At 55.5% G+C, this 17,590-nt stretch overlaps 1 protein-coding gene across 1 annotated transcript in view; it reads left to right on the top strand.

Moving 5' to 3' along the window:
• The first annotated feature begins 263 nt into the window (after positions 1 to 263).
• The window catches only part of WNT7A (Wnt family member 7A), a 68,048-nt gene continuing 50,721 nt past the window's right edge, over positions 264 to 17,590 (top strand). The window contains exons 1-2 of the mRNA XM_032647414.1: positions 264 to 512; positions 5,228 to 5,454. Of these exons, the coding sequence (XP_032503305.1) occupies positions 442 to 512; positions 5,228 to 5,454 (298 nt within the window). The 5' untranslated portion in view covers positions 264 to 441. The remainder of the gene's footprint in view (positions 513 to 5,227; positions 5,455 to 17,590) is intronic.

Genomic DNA, 17,590 nt, shown 5'->3' with positions numbered 1-17,590 from the left:
GGGAGCGCGTGGGGCAAGCGCGAGCGCGCTGGGAGCAGGCGGCCCTGTCCCGCGGGCGCGGGGGCGCGGGGCGGGCGCTCCGGGGAGGCGGGTGGGGGAGGGGCGGGGGAGGGACGGGAGAAAGGAGGGAGGGAGGGGCGGGGGCGGGGGCGGGCGGCTGCAGCGCCCCCGCACTCTCCGCGCCTCGCACACTTGCACCGGCCGCTCGCGCGCAGCCCGGCGTCGCCCCGTGCCGCGCTCGCTCCTCCCTCCCTCCTCCCGCTCCGTGGCTCCCGCGCTCCCGGCGAGGCTCAGGCGCCGAGCGCGCGGACGGGCGCACGACAGACGGCCCCGGGAAGCCTCGGCCCGCGCCTCCCGGGCGGGCTATGTTGATTGCCCTGCCAGGGCCGGCCCGCGGGATCAGCACAGCCCGGCCCGCGGCCCCGGCGGCCAGCGGGGACTATGAACCGGAAAGCGCGGCGCTGCCTGGGCCACCTCTTTCTCAGCCTGGGCATGGTCTACCTCCGGATCGGGTAAGGGCCGCTCGCACCTCCTGCACGCGCGTCCCGGCAAAGTTGGCGTGGCTTGGGGAGGGGTTGCGTCGCCCGCGAGCCGCCGCCGGCCGCCAACTTCCTTGGCTCCTCAGAGACGCCGGGTGGGCGCGGTGCGGGAGCGGTGGGCGCACAAAGGCCCCCCTCGGGCGGGAGCCCCAGGGGCGCGCACAGCTCCAGAGACACGGGCAGGGGGACCGGCCGTCCTGAGAACGCCTGAGGCTGGAAGACCCCCAAACCAAGGACAGCCAGTAGGGACGCTCCAGCTTCGGGGACTCTGAAGAGGGCTAGCCGCTGCAAAGGTCATCGTCTCCCAAGGACCCTTCAGACCAGGGCATGGGAACAGCAGGTCCAGCGGGAACACCCTGCCGGGACCACAGCCGCTCGCAGGGAGCTCAGCCCCCAGAGCCCGAAAGGAACTCTGTACACAGAGGCGAGGGCACAGCCGCTCCTAGTACAGGGCAGTCCCCGGGCGGCAGGCGGGGCCGGTCCGTGAACAGGGAACAGGTACCCGGAGGGAGGGACGTTCGCTGGCAAAAACACAAACCGCTCCTCAGAGCCTTGGCACCACCCGGTTTCCAAGGACCCTCAGACTCCCGGAGCCCCATCCCAGGAGAAGGGGACAGCGCCAACCACCCTAACAGACGCACACAAAGGTAGAACTAGAGATGGCCCGAGACACCCAGGGAGACAAGCTCGCAGAGCCAGCGCCAGAGAGAGGCGGGACACCCCGCCCCCTAAAACTGGGCACCCAAGGCGGCCAGCTTGCTCGCGGAGCAGCCCTCCCTGCCTCACGCCAGCCTTTCTAGGAGGTGGGGCCGGGGCGGCGCGCTGGCTGGAAGGTGGGAGGGGGCGGCTCGGGACGCGTCTTGGAGCTGCATATGCGCGGCCAGTCACCCTTTGTACTTCGGAGATAATGCGCGTGAGGCACAGGAGGTGGGGGCGGGGGCTTTAGGGATGGGTAGAGGTTCTGACGCTCAAGGGCCACCTTGCCAGGTTTCACGCAACCTGCTCCCCAGCTCCGCTCGGGGAGAGGTCGGACTGCAGGGGCTGCGGCGATGGTGTGTGTGTGGTGGATCCTTTGTGTTTTGTCACTACCACTCCCCCGTTTCCCCACCCCGCGGCTCTGGCGTGGGGATTTCTCAAGTTGACCGGCCGTGGCGGCCAGCAGGTGCGCACAGAGCGGACCAAGCGGCTGCCAGCCCTGACCGCGGGCCGAGACGCGACCGCGGGCGGAGAGGCGGCTGCGAGGCTCGCGCGCTGCCTGCCTGCCGGTGTGTTTTAAGTGTTATTGATTCGCCCGCATCTGGGTGGCTTTCTTTTTTTTCCCCTGCTTTAATCTTCATCTTGGCCCGCGCCCCGCCGTCCCGCGCGCATCCAGCATCCAGGAAGCCGGTGGGGCTGATTGGCGCTGGCCGCGTGCGGCTTTATCTCCTTTTTAATTAGAAACGGGGCGGAGGGACCCGGGAGGGGAGAGAGAAAGGGAAAACAACAGAAAATAACTCCTCTGGCCGCCCCGCCCGCCCGACCTCCCGCCGGCGGCGCCGAGACCTCATAGTCCCCGCAGGGGCCCAGCTGCCCGGAGGGAGGGCGCCGGCCTTCCGCCCCGCTGCCGCCCTTTGGGGTGGGGAGAGGGCCAGGTCGGAAGGAGTTGCAGGGTGGTTTGGGGCCAGGCCCTGCTGCTGCTCTCTGTACCTCGGGTTATCCATCTGTAAAATGGGCATGGGAGGCCTTTTGGTTCCTCGGATGGATGGCAGGGCACCTGTGGTATTCTTATTTTATCTGGATAGTTCAAGTGACTCAAGCACTAGCCTTTTTGTAACAATCAGATGCAATAATAACCACCACAGCAGCTCATTTATTGAGTACTCACTGTGTACCTGATACGTTCAGAGCACTTCCCATGTTTTGACACATTTAATTTTTCAGCAGCCCTATGAGGTGAGGTCCAGTTCATATCCTCATTTTAGCAATGGGAAAACTGAAGTACAGAGAGGGGATGTAACTTGCCCAAGGTCACACAGCTACTAGGTGAAGGAAGCTTAGATGGCACCCTAGACCTGAGCTCTTAGCTGCGAGACTATGGTGCCTGTGCATTTTTTACCGCAATATATAGTTTGGCTCTCTGCTGGTGTAGGGATTTCCTGGTGGTCAACTAGGTGTCGACAGGTTCCTCCTGACTTGTGGCCAGAACATCTCCACTTGACCTCCTCTTTCTGTGCTGCGTCTTCCTGAAACATTTAAAACATCCTAGCTCCCTGTTAGACTCTCTTTGAGTGGCTGAGACGAATGACTGAGAGCTCTTGCTAGGGTCCTGTTTTAGATCCATCACCTGCTAGCCTCCAGGCCTCAACCTCGGTGAGCCTCGGTTCTCAGCTTCGCAAAGTGGATATGTTAAACGGAGATGGTGATTCCTGCCCTATAGGGCTGTTTCGAAAGGCTGACTGGTCTAGAGTTAGTGGTAGCACCTGCCATACTGCATTTGCATATAATAGGGATGCTGCAGAAGTTCCCGGATGCATTCAAGGCATAACTAGGGGCACCTGCTGTGTAATAGGCAGTGACATTTTTGAAGCTCCACAATCCATTTAGCAAGCCCAGCAGACAGCCTCCCTGTCCTCAAGGAGCTGATGGTCTAATGAGAAAGACAGGTGATAAAAAAGCAAGCACACAGGTTAAAAACAAACACGTACATTAAAACATTTCAGAAGACCATGAGTAATCAAGAGTATTAAGTAAACAAAACAGATTGTGATGGAAAGTTAGGAGGGATGGGGTGGAGAGGCAGGTTCCCTTAGGTGGGATGGTCGGGGAGGGGACCCTTGAGGTTACTTGGATGATGGCAAGAAGCCAACCGTGTGAAGGTCAGGGGGTGAGAGAGCTTCCAGGGAGAGGGACCACCTGCCCGAGGCAGGAAGAGGGCTGGTGTGTGGCAGGAGCGGCAGTTATGTGCTTCGAGAGGAGTGGGGTCACCTCAGCTCTTGTGGTGTTGGTCAGGGGACCCTCGCCTTGAGAAATCCCAATTCCAGAACAACTTCCCACAGCTGAGCCTGGACTGGAAAGACGAGGCAATTAGCCCAGCGGCTGACCATGGCCCATGTAAATGGGAGCTCATTATTATAACCAGAGTGAGGTCTTCTCTTTCAAAGGGTGCTTGATGACCTTTGAAGGATTATACAAAAGGAAGCTCCAGACAAGTGGGCCATCTTTGTGTAACGGGAGGGCTAGCTGCATTGTCAGGGCTACCACTGGAGCCTCTTTGGGGTTATCTTGATATTAGGAAATGGGCCCACCCTCAGGCCAGATACCCACAAGCCACACTGACGCCTCTCTTTCCCTTGTACCCTTCCCCAGCCCTCCCATCGGCTCCACCTCATCCATCAGCGAGCTGGGTCGCCTCCATCTGCGGCCACCCAGGCCAAGCCACCTCTGGCCTGCCCACTCTCCCTGCTGTTGTTCTGGAGCCCTGTAGCCCTCTCCCCCCTGGGGCTGGAGGCATGGGATCCTGTCAGTAACCTGCTTCCAGCCCTTCAGTGCTTCTTGATGTACCGAGATAGATCAGCCCTGAGCCGTCTCCTCTCCCCAGACCCCGCCCCCCCCCCCACCGAGCCCTGGTTCTGCATTGGGTTCTGTGGGTTCTTTCTGTTCCTTGGCGATCCCAAGCTTGTTCCCTTCCCAGGACTTTGCATCTTCTGTTTCCTCTGCCCAGAATACTCTTCCCCAGACCTTCCCATGGCTGGTTCCTGACCATTCGGGTCTCTGCTGCACTGTTACCTCCTCAGGGAGGCCCTCCTTGACCACTCATGCTAAAGCGGCCCCTCTCCCTTCCCTCCCAGACCCACCACTACTTGTTATCACAGCATCTTCATTTATTTTCTTTGTAGTGCATGTCATTGAATGTTGTGTTGTGTTCATTTGAGACATTTGCATGGTCTCCCTCCATAGCCCCTCGAAGTTAGGGCCTTGCCTGCCTCCCAGCATGGTGCCTGGGAGCCTGGTGCCCTGATAGGTGCCTAGTACGTACCTGTGAATGAGTTGGGAAGACAGGAACCTTGCTGCGATAGTCATAAGCGTCCTCTAGGCCAGTTATACCTGGAGTGGGATACACGTATTCCATTGGCACGCAGGAAGGAAATACTACAACTTTTATTCACAGTTGCTTTTTAAAGATTTTTTAAAAATAAAACATATACATACATACAATATGTCGTCCATATATAACATGTCTGAACAGTTTTTGTTTTTTAATCAACATCTGTGCACCCATCCCCCTTTCAGAGGCAAACGCTACGTGAAACTTGGTGGTTACCTTTGCAGTTTTACCACCCAGAGATGACCCCTAAACAGTGCAGTTCCATTTTGCATGATTTTAAACTTCATCTCAATTGAATTCTCCCATAGATGCATAGGCAACTGGCTTAGTTCATTTGACAGTATGTTTGTGACACGCATCGTCTTTCTTTGTGTCTAAGAAAGAAATTAAGCCTCACTAATATTGAATATACACGTGGTACAAGTACCGATGGGAATTATAAATGAGTGAACGTGGGTTGGGGGTGCAGTATCAAAAAAGTTGAGAGACCCGTGCTGGGAGCAGTAGCAGGGGGAGGGCAGGGCTGGACGCCTAGGGAGGGCCTGTAGGTGTGCCCCCCACCTTGCTGGCCTAACGCCCCATCTCTCTGTGTCCCCTGCTCCAGTGGCTTCTCCTCGGTGGTAGCTCTGGGCGCGAGCATCATCTGTAACAAGATCCCAGGCCTGGCTCCCAGACAGCGGGCGATCTGCCAGAGCCGGCCCGACGCCATCATCGTCATAGGAGAAGGCTCGCAAATGGGCCTGGACGAGTGTCAGTTTCAGTTCCGCAATGGCCGCTGGAACTGCTCGGCGCTGGGGGAGCGCACCGTCTTCGGAAAGGAGCTCAAAGTGGGTATGTGCTCACCCAGACACCCCAAGCGGGGTCTTATAAACTATGGGGAGACCAAATTGCCTCGGGAGTGCTCTGGGACCCCCTTCTCTGCTGCAGGCTAGAACGCCCTAGATGAGGGATCCTGCAGGTGCCACAACTTGAATTTAGGTCTGCTGATGAGGGTCAGCTCTCCAATTGGAATCCACCACCAACTGTTCCCAGTAGAGTTGCACACCAGCAGCCAGTGGCCCAAATGCTAACTGGCGGATACAGCACTGATACTGTTTTTTAAATTGAAGCCCAAATTTAGAAACTATCTGTTTCGCCTAAAAATATGGACTTCTGGCTTCTTTGGAAAAATTGGCAGAGCTACGGATAGCTTACACCTGTGCCCACTTAGTTACTAATGGGCTACAGCTGAGAACACAGCGCCCTTTAGGTGGAACCTGGGCAGCCCATTCACTGCCACAGTCCCCACCCTTCTGCATTGCCTTGCCTGGCCACTGTGGGCATTTGAATTTCCAACCCCTGTTTTATGGGAATGGTGTAAAAGCCTGGTGGAAAGGGCACGGGAACAATGTTGGTTGCCAGGAAGCCCCGGTCGATGTGGGGAAGGCCATGTTGTATTTGTATGTCTTCTCGCTTGTATGCGTCTGGACTGGGGGGCCGGAAACCCTGCAGCCTCACTGCTGAATCGAGCAGTGAACTTCCCTTAAAGTCGGGTCTGCCTCAGGTCCCTCGGCTGCAGTGGTTCACCCAGCCTGCTCGACTGCTCACAGGGCACCCCTGGGTTCTCTGTCTCCTTCAGCCCCGACATCAGCAAATCCAGTTCATGTTGAAAAGATCCACCCCAAGTCTGGCCACTGCTCCATGCCCTCACTCGCTCCCCCTCGGGTCACACAGGTGGCACCTCCCAGCCTCCGGCCATCCTGCAAACCCTCCTGCCGGCAGGGTTGTCCTTTGTAAGTGGAAATCAGATCCTGTCATTTCCCTGCTTAACCTCCTTGGGAGGCTCCCCCTGGCCTCAGAATGAAATCCCAACTTCTCACTGGTCCGCCGCTGCCCTCTGTCCTCATCCGCTCCCATCTTCCTGTCCCCCTTGCCCACCCAGCCTCATGCTGTTTCCCAAGCACACGGCACTGTTTGGGTCCTGCTTGGGGGCCTCGGCTCCACGCATTCCTTCTGCCTGGTATCATCTCCCACCATCCTGGGCACCTTCCCTTGTGGTTGCTGTGGTTTTCCTGCCTTCTCCTGCTCACACCCATGCCCCCTGTTTCTGGGACCCAGGCCTGGGCTCTGGTGTTATTTTGAGCTGTGTCTTTGTTGACATATGAGATGTTACATATGGGGAGACTGAGGCCCAAGGTCAGCAAAAAGTGAGTGGCAGGTTCTCCTAGGACTGGGCGGATCCCAGTATCACTCGCAGTCCTGGAGTAGCTAGCCTGTTGGTGGCATTGTGATAATGCCTGCCAGGGTGCAACAGGAGGGCTCCAGTGCAGGGAGTCCTGGGATGAAGGAGTCCCTGCTGTCCAGAAGCCCCCAGCTGCCCAGAGTTGTAGGATTGAGGGATCCGTTGCAGGCTGAGGCGGGGGAATACCGCCAGTATGCACCACCAGTTTATTTATTTATTTATTAAAAAATTTTAAAATTTTAATTAATTTATTTATTTTTGGCTGTGTTGGGTCTTTGTTGCTGTGCGTGGTCTTTTTCTAGTTGCGGTGAGTGGGGGCTACTTGTCGTTTCACTGTGTGGGCTTCTCGTCGTGGCGTCTCTTGTTGCAGAGCATGGGCTCTAGGCATGCGGGCTTCAGTAGTTGTGGCTCGTGGGCTCAGTAGTTGTGGCTCGCAGGCTCTGGAGTGCAGGCTCAGTAGTTGTGGCACTCGGGCTTAGTTGCTCCGCGGCATGTGGGATCTTCCCAGACCAGGGCTCGAACCCGTGTCCCCTGCATTGGCAGGCGGATTCTTAACCACTGCGCCCACAGGGAAGCCCCCACCAGTTTATAATACCAGTATACACTGAGCAGGAGCAGAGGCCTGGGGCAAGGAGCATTCTTTGAGAGGAGGACCTGGGTAGGATGGCCTCAGGGGATTTAAGCAAACAGAGGCGCCAAGAAAACCCCTGGGATTGCGATGCTAGACAGCAGGCCTGCGGGACCTGGAAGGGAGTGGGAGCCAGAGCCTGGAGGTGTGTGGGGTCACGGCTCGCAGTTTCTATTTCTAGGTGGTAGGAGATAACGGGGAGCTTTGAGCAGGGGCATGACTGCCAAAGTAAGGTTGCACTATGTGAAATTGCCACAAGTCAGTGGTTTTAGGCCCACAGAAATAACAACATTATGTGATTCAATCTAATGGGAATTCTGGAAGAGTCATTAAAGAGTGGGTACAGAATTCATTCATTCACTCACTCATGCGTTCACCAAAAATTTCTCCGGTGCTCTCTGTGGCTGGAGGCTGCTCTTTCAGCCTCTGTGGTCAGGGAAGGCCTCTGGATTTGTGAGGGAGGTGTCTGGGGGAAGACAGAGAGGGGACGGCAGGTGCAAAGGCCCTGAGGCAGGAATGTGCTTGGTGGTTTGACAAACAGCACGGAGGCCGGCGTGGCTGGAGTACAGAGAGACTCAGAGGTCAGAGAAGGAGCCAGGAGGCAGACATTGTGGCACCTGTCAGGCCAAGTCCGGGGTTTGGATTTTCCTCTGGTGAGCGGAGGGGCAAGTGTGGGAGTGAGGAGTCTGGTCCAGTCTTCCAGGCAGAAGGTGGCAAAGTGGTAGCAGTGGAGACCCGTTTTGGCCGTGAGCTGCCAGGATAGAGCGAGACTGCCAATCTGGAGGCTGGTTAGGAAGGAGTTACCCTGGTCTGGGTTTCTCAGGTGGTGGCAGTGGGAGCAGAGGAAGGGGAGGTCAAGATGAGACCCCTGCGAGTCTGAGGAGTCACTTCCCCTCTGAGCCTTGGCTTCCGCATGTGTAAATAGGCAACCTGCTCCAGGACAGCAAGAAGCAAGCCTCAGATTTACGCTTTCCAGGCTCTTCAACACTGCCCTGCCCTCGTGGGATTGCCTCTTTCCGGGAATGACCAGCCAATTGGGGCTGCCTTGTAGGGGTGAGGGATCAGGATTCTAGTCTTTGGGGACTCTGGCCATCAAGTCCACACTCTGGACGCAGAACACATCACTGGCCTTTGCAGAGACTTCCCAGAAGCTCCACCCCACACTTCTGCCTACTTCCCATTGGCCAGGACCTAGTCACATGACACACCTAGCTGCAAGGGAAGCTGGGAAATGTAGTCTTTTTTTTTTCTTTTAATTCCGAGCGGCTGTGAGATAAGCTAAGGGTCTGTGACGGAGCAGGAAGGAGGAGATTGACATTGGTGGGGGGCAGCAGCCCTTCACGGGTTCTGCATCCCATGCTGAGACCCAAAGGCTCACCGTTCTCCACCTCCTCACGCCCAGTGCGGTCCCCACTCTGCCTATGTTTCTGTCTCCCCTCCTGAGTGTTCTGGATTTTACTGCTTAGATCTGAGGAGAGGGCCCCAGGGCAGGACCAGGCAAGGCCCTCGTGGATGCTGGAAACCGAAACCCAATTCAAGCTGCCTCAGGCGGGAAGGGGAATTGTGCATCCTCGGGAACTGAAGGTCGGTGTGCCGACTTGGGGAGCCCTGGGACGTGAGCTGGCATCAGCTTCCTCTGGGGCAGAAAGGTGTCTGTCGGGGGGGTCAACCTCCAGGCTCAGGTCCTGCAGGAAAGAGCCTGACCTTTCTGTGGCAGCGCCTGCAAGAGCCCTGGAGCTCACTCTGATTGGATCTGGGGCCTGACTTCTGGGCGTGTGTCCATCCCAAACCATCACAGGGGCCACTGACAATAGGGCTGTTGTTGTCCAGGCCTGGGAGCCACACCTGCACCATCTCCCAGGGAGGGGGACTGTTTGTGGGGCTTTCAGGCAGCTCGGGCAGCCGGAATGAGGACCGACCGCAGGCGGGGCGACTTCCACACACAGTCCTGGGGGCTGAAGTCCAAGATCAAGGTGCTGGCAGGGTTGGCTTCTTCCGAGGCCCCTACGCTTGGTGTGTAGAGGGTCGCCTTCTTCCTGTGTCTTCATTTGGTCTTTCCTCTGTGCACGTGCCCTGATGTCTCTGTGTGTCCTAATCTCCTCTTCTAACGACACCAGTGAGGTTGGAAGAGGGCTCACCCGGATGGCCTCATTTTAACTTAATCACCTCTTTAAGGGTCATACCTCCAGATACAGACACATTCTGACGTACTGAGAGTTAGGGCTGGGCATATGAATTCTACGGGGGGACACAATTCAGCCCATAACAAGCAGCCTGAGAGCAGCCTGGTCTGCACTTTAGGGAAAAGCATATGGGGTGTGGTGGGTGCTCGGAGGTGAGATTCCCAGTTTGGAAAGAGCAGATTGGACCAGTGGAGATGGCCTTGGTCTGGGTCTTGAAGGGTGGGAAGAATTTCATGGGTCAGTGAATGGGATCCCAGGCAGAGGGAACATCGGGACAAAGACGACGTGTGACTGCTAAGGGGATGGCGAGCGGGGGTCTGCAGCCTCAGGTGAGGTGACAGGCTGGCGCTCGAGGGTCTTAAACGCCTGGGCTTATGTGAGCCCACGACAAGTTTATCAACTGCTAACCAGGCTCAGTGTGGCCCTTGGGGACCCAAGAAGGTGTTCACCCCACTCCAGGTTTTTCATTTTCATAAATGAAACAATGAACTCCCCCTTGAATCCACCACCAGCATGACAATTAGAATAAGGACCGGTAGCTTGCACCCCTGTGTACGTCCCTCAGGCAACTCCTGCTCCCGCCTCCCAAGTCACACTTTCTCTATCCTGAATCTTGATGTCTAATTTATGCTACTGATATATTCCCCAGAAGCACATTATTTAGTTTGAGTCGTGTTTAATTTTACAGAGAAAAGGCATCACGCTATAGGCAGTCTTTTGGAATTTACTTCTTTCCCCTCAGTATTAACAAAGCCCATCTGTGTTGTTCTTCTTAGCTGTTGTTGATTCATTTCAGCTGTGGTGAATAGACCCCATCTGTGCACCCATGCCTTGGTTGAGGGGCATCTGGGTTGTCTCTGAGCACCTGCTGTCACAGTGCCACCGCGGGCCTCCCTGTGCGCGTCTCCCGGGGCCCACGTGTGTGCTTCTCTGGGGTGTATGCTGAGGAATGGAATTGCTGGGCACAGGGTATGAGGATGGACCTGATTTCTGCAGTGACCGTGCCACGTGCCACTCCCCCAGCCGGCAGTGTTGACCTTCGGCCTCGCTCACACACGGGATTGCCCAGACGTCTTCATTTTTGCCTGGGGGATGGGTGTAAAATGCTTTGTCACTGTCCTCTTGATTTACATTTCCCTGAGAAGTCGTGTGGTTGAAATCCCTTCCTATGTTTACTGGCCGTGCAGGTTGACTCTTCTGTGAGTTGCCTATTCGTGCTCGTTGCCTGTTTTTCCATCTGGTTGTGTGTGGTCGTGTCACAGGTAGAAGAGTGAGGGCTGCATCAGGCAGGACCCCAGGGAGGGTGGGTCCCATGGGGCTTCACACCCCTGTCTTTCGTCTTTTCGTGGAGGATCGGTGGGTGAGGGCCAGGAGCAGAGGCAGCCCTTCCTCTGGGTCCATCACCTCATGGGTCTTCTCCATCCCCGAAAGGAGGCATGTCCACCTACAGCTCAGCTCAGAGCCACGTGGAGGCTGACCAAGTCACGTGGGTGTTCTGTGGCAAGACTGGGATGGCCGGCGAGTTCCCTGCTGCTGGAGGGGTTCTTGTTTGTGTGGTCCTGCCACACGTGAGATTCTTGAGGCCGCCGTGTGTTGGACAGCCTCGTTTTGTTGGTGGGCCCTGAGGCAGCGACACGAGCCCTGACATCCGAGTCACGCAGCCCACCTTGTCAGGTGGCAACAGCATTGACAGGACGTAAGACCCTAGCGCCTGGTGGGTTAGGGCCCTAAAAGGATGTCCCTTCACCCTTCCAGGAGGCCCACGTGCCTGTCTCCTGTGAAGAGGAACTCAAGGACCTGGGGATGCTCCAGATTTTATTCCTGGTGCAGCAGGACAGGGAGATGTGGAGTAGAAAGGGGAGAAGCTATTGGTCCCATTGCTAACCTGAGGTCATCATTTTGATTCTACAAAGTGTATCCGCCAGTCTGTCCACTTCTCACCACGTCCCCCATCACCTCCTTGTTCAAATCTCCATCTTCAGAGACCTGTCAGCCAACTCCATCAGCCCCCTAATGTACCCCCCCAACCACCTGGCACCCAGCAAAGAGTCTCCCCACGGTCGCTGTGACCACGGTGTCTCCCTGTGTAAAACCCTTCCTCTCGCTCTGAGAATAAAATGCCAACAGGTCCCCTGGTGCTTTGCTGACCTCCATGACCTGCATCCCAACCCCCTCTCCACCCCGGCTCTGCCACCCTCTTCCCACCCTCTCACGTGACTACGTCCTTCCCACCTCAGGGCTTTTGGCCCAGCTGGTCTCTCTGCCTGGGTGCTCTCCCATCCTTCCACCCTCAGCTCACATGGCAGCCCCTCACCAGGACCGCCTGTGTAGTGTAGATCACCCATTCTCCAGCTACCCCTCACCTTCCATGTTTTTCTCCTCATCACTTACTACTCCAGGGCACATCCTCTATTTATTTGCTCATTTGTGCCGCCCAGAATTGTAGTTCAGCCCTGCAGTTACCTGCCGCTTCTCTTCCCAGCTTCCCCATTGCCTGGCTGTGGACCAGGACCAAACGGCAATGATAATATACCCATCTTGCAGGTGAGGGCAGCTGAGATTACTTACACCCCACGAGGCACCCAGGACGTGCTCCATAAATCACAGCTATGTTATTCTTGAGTCTCTCCAGCCGGAAGGGCTCAGTGGATGTGGTGCACCCCCAGGTACTGGTGCAGACCCCCGCCCCAGCTCCTTCTGGAGCAGAGGTCAGAGCAGAAGGGCCACAGGGAGAAACTGCTGAGCGATGGTGGGTAACCTGCACACCCCAGCGTTATGCAGGCCTCCACCCAGACGCCACCTTCTCCAGGAGGCCTCCTTTGACCATCTGGCCGAGACAGCCTCTCCTGTAGGTCATGCTGTGCTGTTGTCTTTATAGCACTTACCACTTCCAGAAGTGACTTTGCATACTTTTGCAAGGCTGTGTGTGTCTGCCATCGGTCCCTGGCTGTGGGGAAGTCCATGGAGCCCGGACCTGTCAGTCATCTTCTCTCTGTGACCCCCAGCACCTGGCCCATGGCCTGGCACACAGTAGATGCTCAGGAAACACATGGAGAGATGCTCGCCCCCCTGGCAGGCCAGCTCCTCTCTACCCTACACGCCCAGCTGCTCTGAGCCCTCCAGAGTCTTGTTAGTCTTGTGGCCCCAGGTCTGGGTGCACCGCACACATGGGAAGCGCTCTGTTCTCTTTGTTGAGTGAATGCTTTCCATTTCTGACCCAAAATACAAGACCGATCGTTCATTCCTGCACGTGAGCATTTTGATCCATGTTAGTCCAGCGTTCTGTTAGCTCTCCTCCCACATTTGCGTTGGCTTCAAATGGGATCAAATGTTGAGTAGGTCAAGGCCTAGGGGAGATCCCCCCTCCATGGCGTGACTCAAGAGGACCTGTTCCCCAGTCTGTTCAGCGGACTGGTTTCTATCCCTCCCCACCCCCACCCGCTGCTCTGGGGTAAAAAGGAGGGCTCCCTGGATGATAAATTTGGGAACTCAGCATGCTATACTCCCTGCTTGAGAGAGAGCCAGTGTATTAAAGGCTCTGAAAAGTCCTGCAGACAGGAGAGCAGCTTGAGGAGGCTTCCCTGGAGGTCCACACTCCTCTGACCTCAGACTCACTGGCCATCTGGTGGAGCTGCTCTTCCAAGGCACCCACACCAGGAAACACTGCTCTGGCGACCCTCACAGATTGGCCATGCTCGGACTGTGGCTTTTGGACTAACCAGGAATCCACCCAAAGTATATTTACCCACCACCAAGTCCGACATCCTTCCGCAAGGGCACAGAGGAGGCACGTTCCAGTATCTGACATGGACGTGGACGATGAGATCTATGCGAGTCAGCGTCACTCTGCAAAGTCCCTGAAATCAGCCACAAAATTCAGAATACGTAGTTTTCTATACAAGCGGGAAAACATTCGCGTGTGTATATAACGTATATGCAGTAATGCACCAAATATAGAGAATGAAGATGCACCCTATCCAAAGTGTTCATACACTATTTTTTTTAGTTCAATTTTTTTTTTTTTTTTTAAGATTCCACATATACATGAGATCATACAGTATTTGTCTTTCTGTGTCTGGCTTATCTCACTTAGCATAATGCCCTCAAGGTCCATCCATGTTGTCACAAATGACAGGATTTCCTTCTTTTCTATGGGTGAATAATATTCCATTGTATGTATATACATATATATATACACATATGCGTGTGTGTGTGTGTGTATCACATCTTCTTTCTCCATTCATCTGTCGATGGGCTCAGGTTGTTTCCATGTCCTGGCTATTGTGAATAGTGCTGTGGTGAACACGAGGATGGAAATATATTTTCGAGTTAGCATTTTCATTTTCTTTGGCTAAATACCCAGAAGTAGAATTGCTGTATGCTAATTCTATTTTTAATCTTTTGAGGACTCTCCATATTCTTTTTCCATAAAGGCTGCACCGACTTACATTCCCACACGTACAGTATGTTAAATTTACTTTTCCCCGGGTGCATTTGGTTGAATTCATGGAAGTTAAGTGCTCATGGGACACCCCCCTGCCACCCACAGTGTGTCCACCCATTCATTCACTCATTCATTGGTCCCACAGATGTTGGCTAGAATCTTCAGCGTGGTAAGTGGCTGATGAATTGGCCACAGGGTCTGCTCTCGGGGCGCTCACCGTCTGTTGGGGGCAGACAGCAGAGTCGGGGCTGAATGTGCTCTGAGGGGTCTGGTAGAAGAGCAGAGGGCACGGGTGGCACTGGACTGGAGCGTGGAAGGCTGCCTACAGGGCCACCTAAAATGGGCCGCCACAGCCCAGGAGAGGAAGGGTGTGGTGGGGATGGGCAGCCGCAGGAGGCTTGCAGGTGTGACCCAGCCAGAGCCGGGGATCCAGAGTGATCGGGGCAGGGAGGGCAGAAAGAGGCTGGAGAGAGTAGTGGAGACAAATCCATCCCACAGGGTTTGCCTGGGAGGGGAGCTGTCCGAAGAACCTCTCTCCCTTGTCTCTGGGGAGAGACAGGATGTGGGAAGATGATCAAATTCTTAGCACATATAGAAATTTGCTATGAGTCTAGCATTATTATCAACAAAGAAATGGTGATTTCCTGATGTGTGCTCCTGGGGACGGCTGCATTCTTTTTCACATACTCACGACCTCCTGTTTGGTACTCCCCTGTGGAATTTTTCCAGGGAAGGGCACAGATGACCTAGGATTCAGGCCCTAGGGGCCACCCTCTTCTGTCTACCAACCGGGGAACTTGGATGCATTTCTGGGCTTCTGCTCCTGTCCCGTTTCACCGCTTCTCCTCCCGAGTGGTCACTTCAGCAGCTCGCCCCTCTCCCTCGGGTGACCGGCTGGGCCCAGGATCCCAGGTCTGAGAATCCGTATGCCTCGCACAGTGGCTCCGTCTTTTCGTCTGTCTGGGGCGGGGTGGGTGGATGGAGCACATGTCTGGTGAGCTGATGGCTGCTTGGAGGGTTGATTTGAAGACCTTTCCGGTGAGAGACACAGAAGTGAGGGGCAGGCCAGCTCCACTTTCTCTCTGCCATTTCTTAACAATACGCCATCTTGCCGGAGCAAAAGACCTATTCTTTCCCTATTCTTGCTTAGAACGCCGCTAACAAAGGACTTTTTGTCTCGCGTGCATTTTTTTTTTTTTTTTTTTTTTGCAAGCCTCAGTTCATCCTGGGTTTTAGCTCTCCTGACACCATTCTTTGAGATGAGTCTTTTGTTAGAACGTTCTCTTGCCAGCTTTCTTATGGTTGACACACACTCCCACACTCCCACGCCTTTACATGCACAGTCATTCATTCACTCAACTGTCGAGGCTTCGCAGATGAATAATCCGGGTCCTCACAACCTTGTGGGGAGAGACTGATCTTTCAATTTAACACAGAGTAAGGATGGCAAAGGTGCTGAGCCAAAAGCCGAGGAGGGGATGTCAGGAAGGCCCTCGGACAGGGGACCCCGAGGTAACTGTCTTGATGGAGACAGTTAACCAATGCCACGCCTAGTAAGAGCTGCTGCGTACTGATCCCTTCCAGGTGTGGTCTTGGCTTGGTGGCTGGTGCCTTGGCTTGTTTCATCTTCCTAATGACTTTAGGAGGCAGGTGCTTTATTATTCCCATTTTACAGAGGAGGAAACCGAGGCCTTGAGAGGTCAGTCAGCTCACGCCTGATCCTTCCCCCCGGGGAAGTGGAGCCAGGCTGCCAACCCGGCTGGCTTGGCCCCCCAGGGCCCTGCTCTGAAACCCCTGAGCTACATGGCCTCTCACCAAGCCCGTGGGAGAGGAAGGGCATTTACCAACTGAGGGAGCGGCGTGTGGAAAGGCTTGGAGGCAGGACGGCTTGGAGGAAGGAAGGAATGCCCTGAGCATTTTTTTTGTAAAAATTTTTTAATTAAATCAGAAAAAGAAAGATACAGTTTACATGATATCAGTCAATCATATGGCTACTTTGACTTACATTTTAATACACTCATGGTCCTATTTACTCCTCTGTACAAGTATTAAAAAAAACCTCAGGTGTTTGAATAATCTTCTGTAAGTTGGTTGTTGACCCTTGGCAGGTGGCAGCAGTGCGGTCTGGCCTTCCTTGCTGGGGAGAGATGCTTGGATAGAACGGAGGTGGGAGAGAAGGGCGGGGGCTGGGAGACCAGAGTCCGTCTCTGTGGGCCTGTTACATCAGCCAGGCCCCGCCCAGACACGTGCCCCCTGCAGCCCCCGTTCTTCTATCTCTTCATCCAGAGGCCCCCTAGTTCCTCTGCTCGAAGACAGCCAGATGTGGCGTTCTGAGCCCAGAAGGGCTGTGAGTGTCATGCCGTGGGGCTGGCAAAGGCAACCTTTTTCCGTCTGTGTATTTTCCAAATCATCATGTATTTCAGCTGGTGTCACTGCAGATTGCTCACCCTCTGACCCGTTGGCTTTAAATAGCAAAATAGAAAAAAATACAATGCGCTTTGTGGTTTCCAGTAAGATACTGTAAATACACCCAGATAATATTCCGGTGCAAACCATTTGCAGTGGCTGCGCAGGGCGGTGGAATGGAATCTTTCAGGCAGGCTTGGACATCAGTTTATTTCCTCTGTACCCGCCGGGGTCGGTATGGAGCTGGAATGTGGGGAGGGCGTCAGCCGGGCTCCCCGGGTTCATCTCAGTGATAACAACGGTCTTTACTGAGCACCTTCTGGGGAACGGGGCCTCTCTGTACACAGAGGTTTCGTTTCGTCTTCAGGGCAGCTTGGCCGTGTCCTCCTGGTGGATCCCATTTCACAGGTGGGGAAGCTGAGGCCGGGGAGCCAGCATCCTTGCTCAGGGTCACCCCGCCCTGAGTGAGGAGCAGGGCGGAGGGACTAATAGGCTCCATCTTACCCAAGTTCTGAGCTGAGGCCGCCTGAGCTTCTGCGTGGAAAGTTACCTGGAGATGCAGGTGGATTGAAAGTGAAAGAAGCTGTGGTGGAGGTGAGGACAGGACTCCACGCCGGGAGCCAGGAGACCCTGGTCCTAATCCCCCAGGTCTCGCTGCTGAGTCATTGATGAGCCTGGGCACGTTTCCCGGCCTCTGTGAACCTCTCTTGTTCCAGGATGAACCCACGGGCCTTACGTCTGTGGCTCTGGGAGGCTTTTCTCTGGTTCCGGGCACAGAGGGCCCTGTGCTGGGGCAGGATGGGAGGGCTTGCAGGACCTGCCTCTGCCCCAACAGCCTCACTTCCTCCTACCCCCGTGGGCTTACCTGCTCCCGCCACTGCCCAGGCCGGGTCAGGGCCACCGCAGGGTCTGCCCATCAGCCGGGAGCCCCCTCTCCCCTCAGAGAGCCTCATGGCTGGCTCCTCCCGGCTCACAAGTCCCCACCCCAGGTGGTCCCCGCTCCCGTCACCTCCCTGTCCTGCGTCTGCAGAGTCCTCCACTGCGGCTGAGTGAGTGATGTGTCTTGCTTTCTGCCCCCTCAGGAG

Source organism: Phocoena sinus, chromosome 11 (assembly GCF_008692025.1).
Source record: "Phocoena sinus isolate mPhoSin1 chromosome 11, mPhoSin1.pri, whole genome shotgun sequence".
In the NCBI taxonomy this organism is placed as follows: Eukaryota; Metazoa; Chordata; class Mammalia; order Artiodactyla; family Phocoenidae; genus Phocoena; species Phocoena sinus.
Note: the sequence above shows the minus strand (reverse complement) of the source record. Positions and strands in the feature narration are given on the sequence as shown.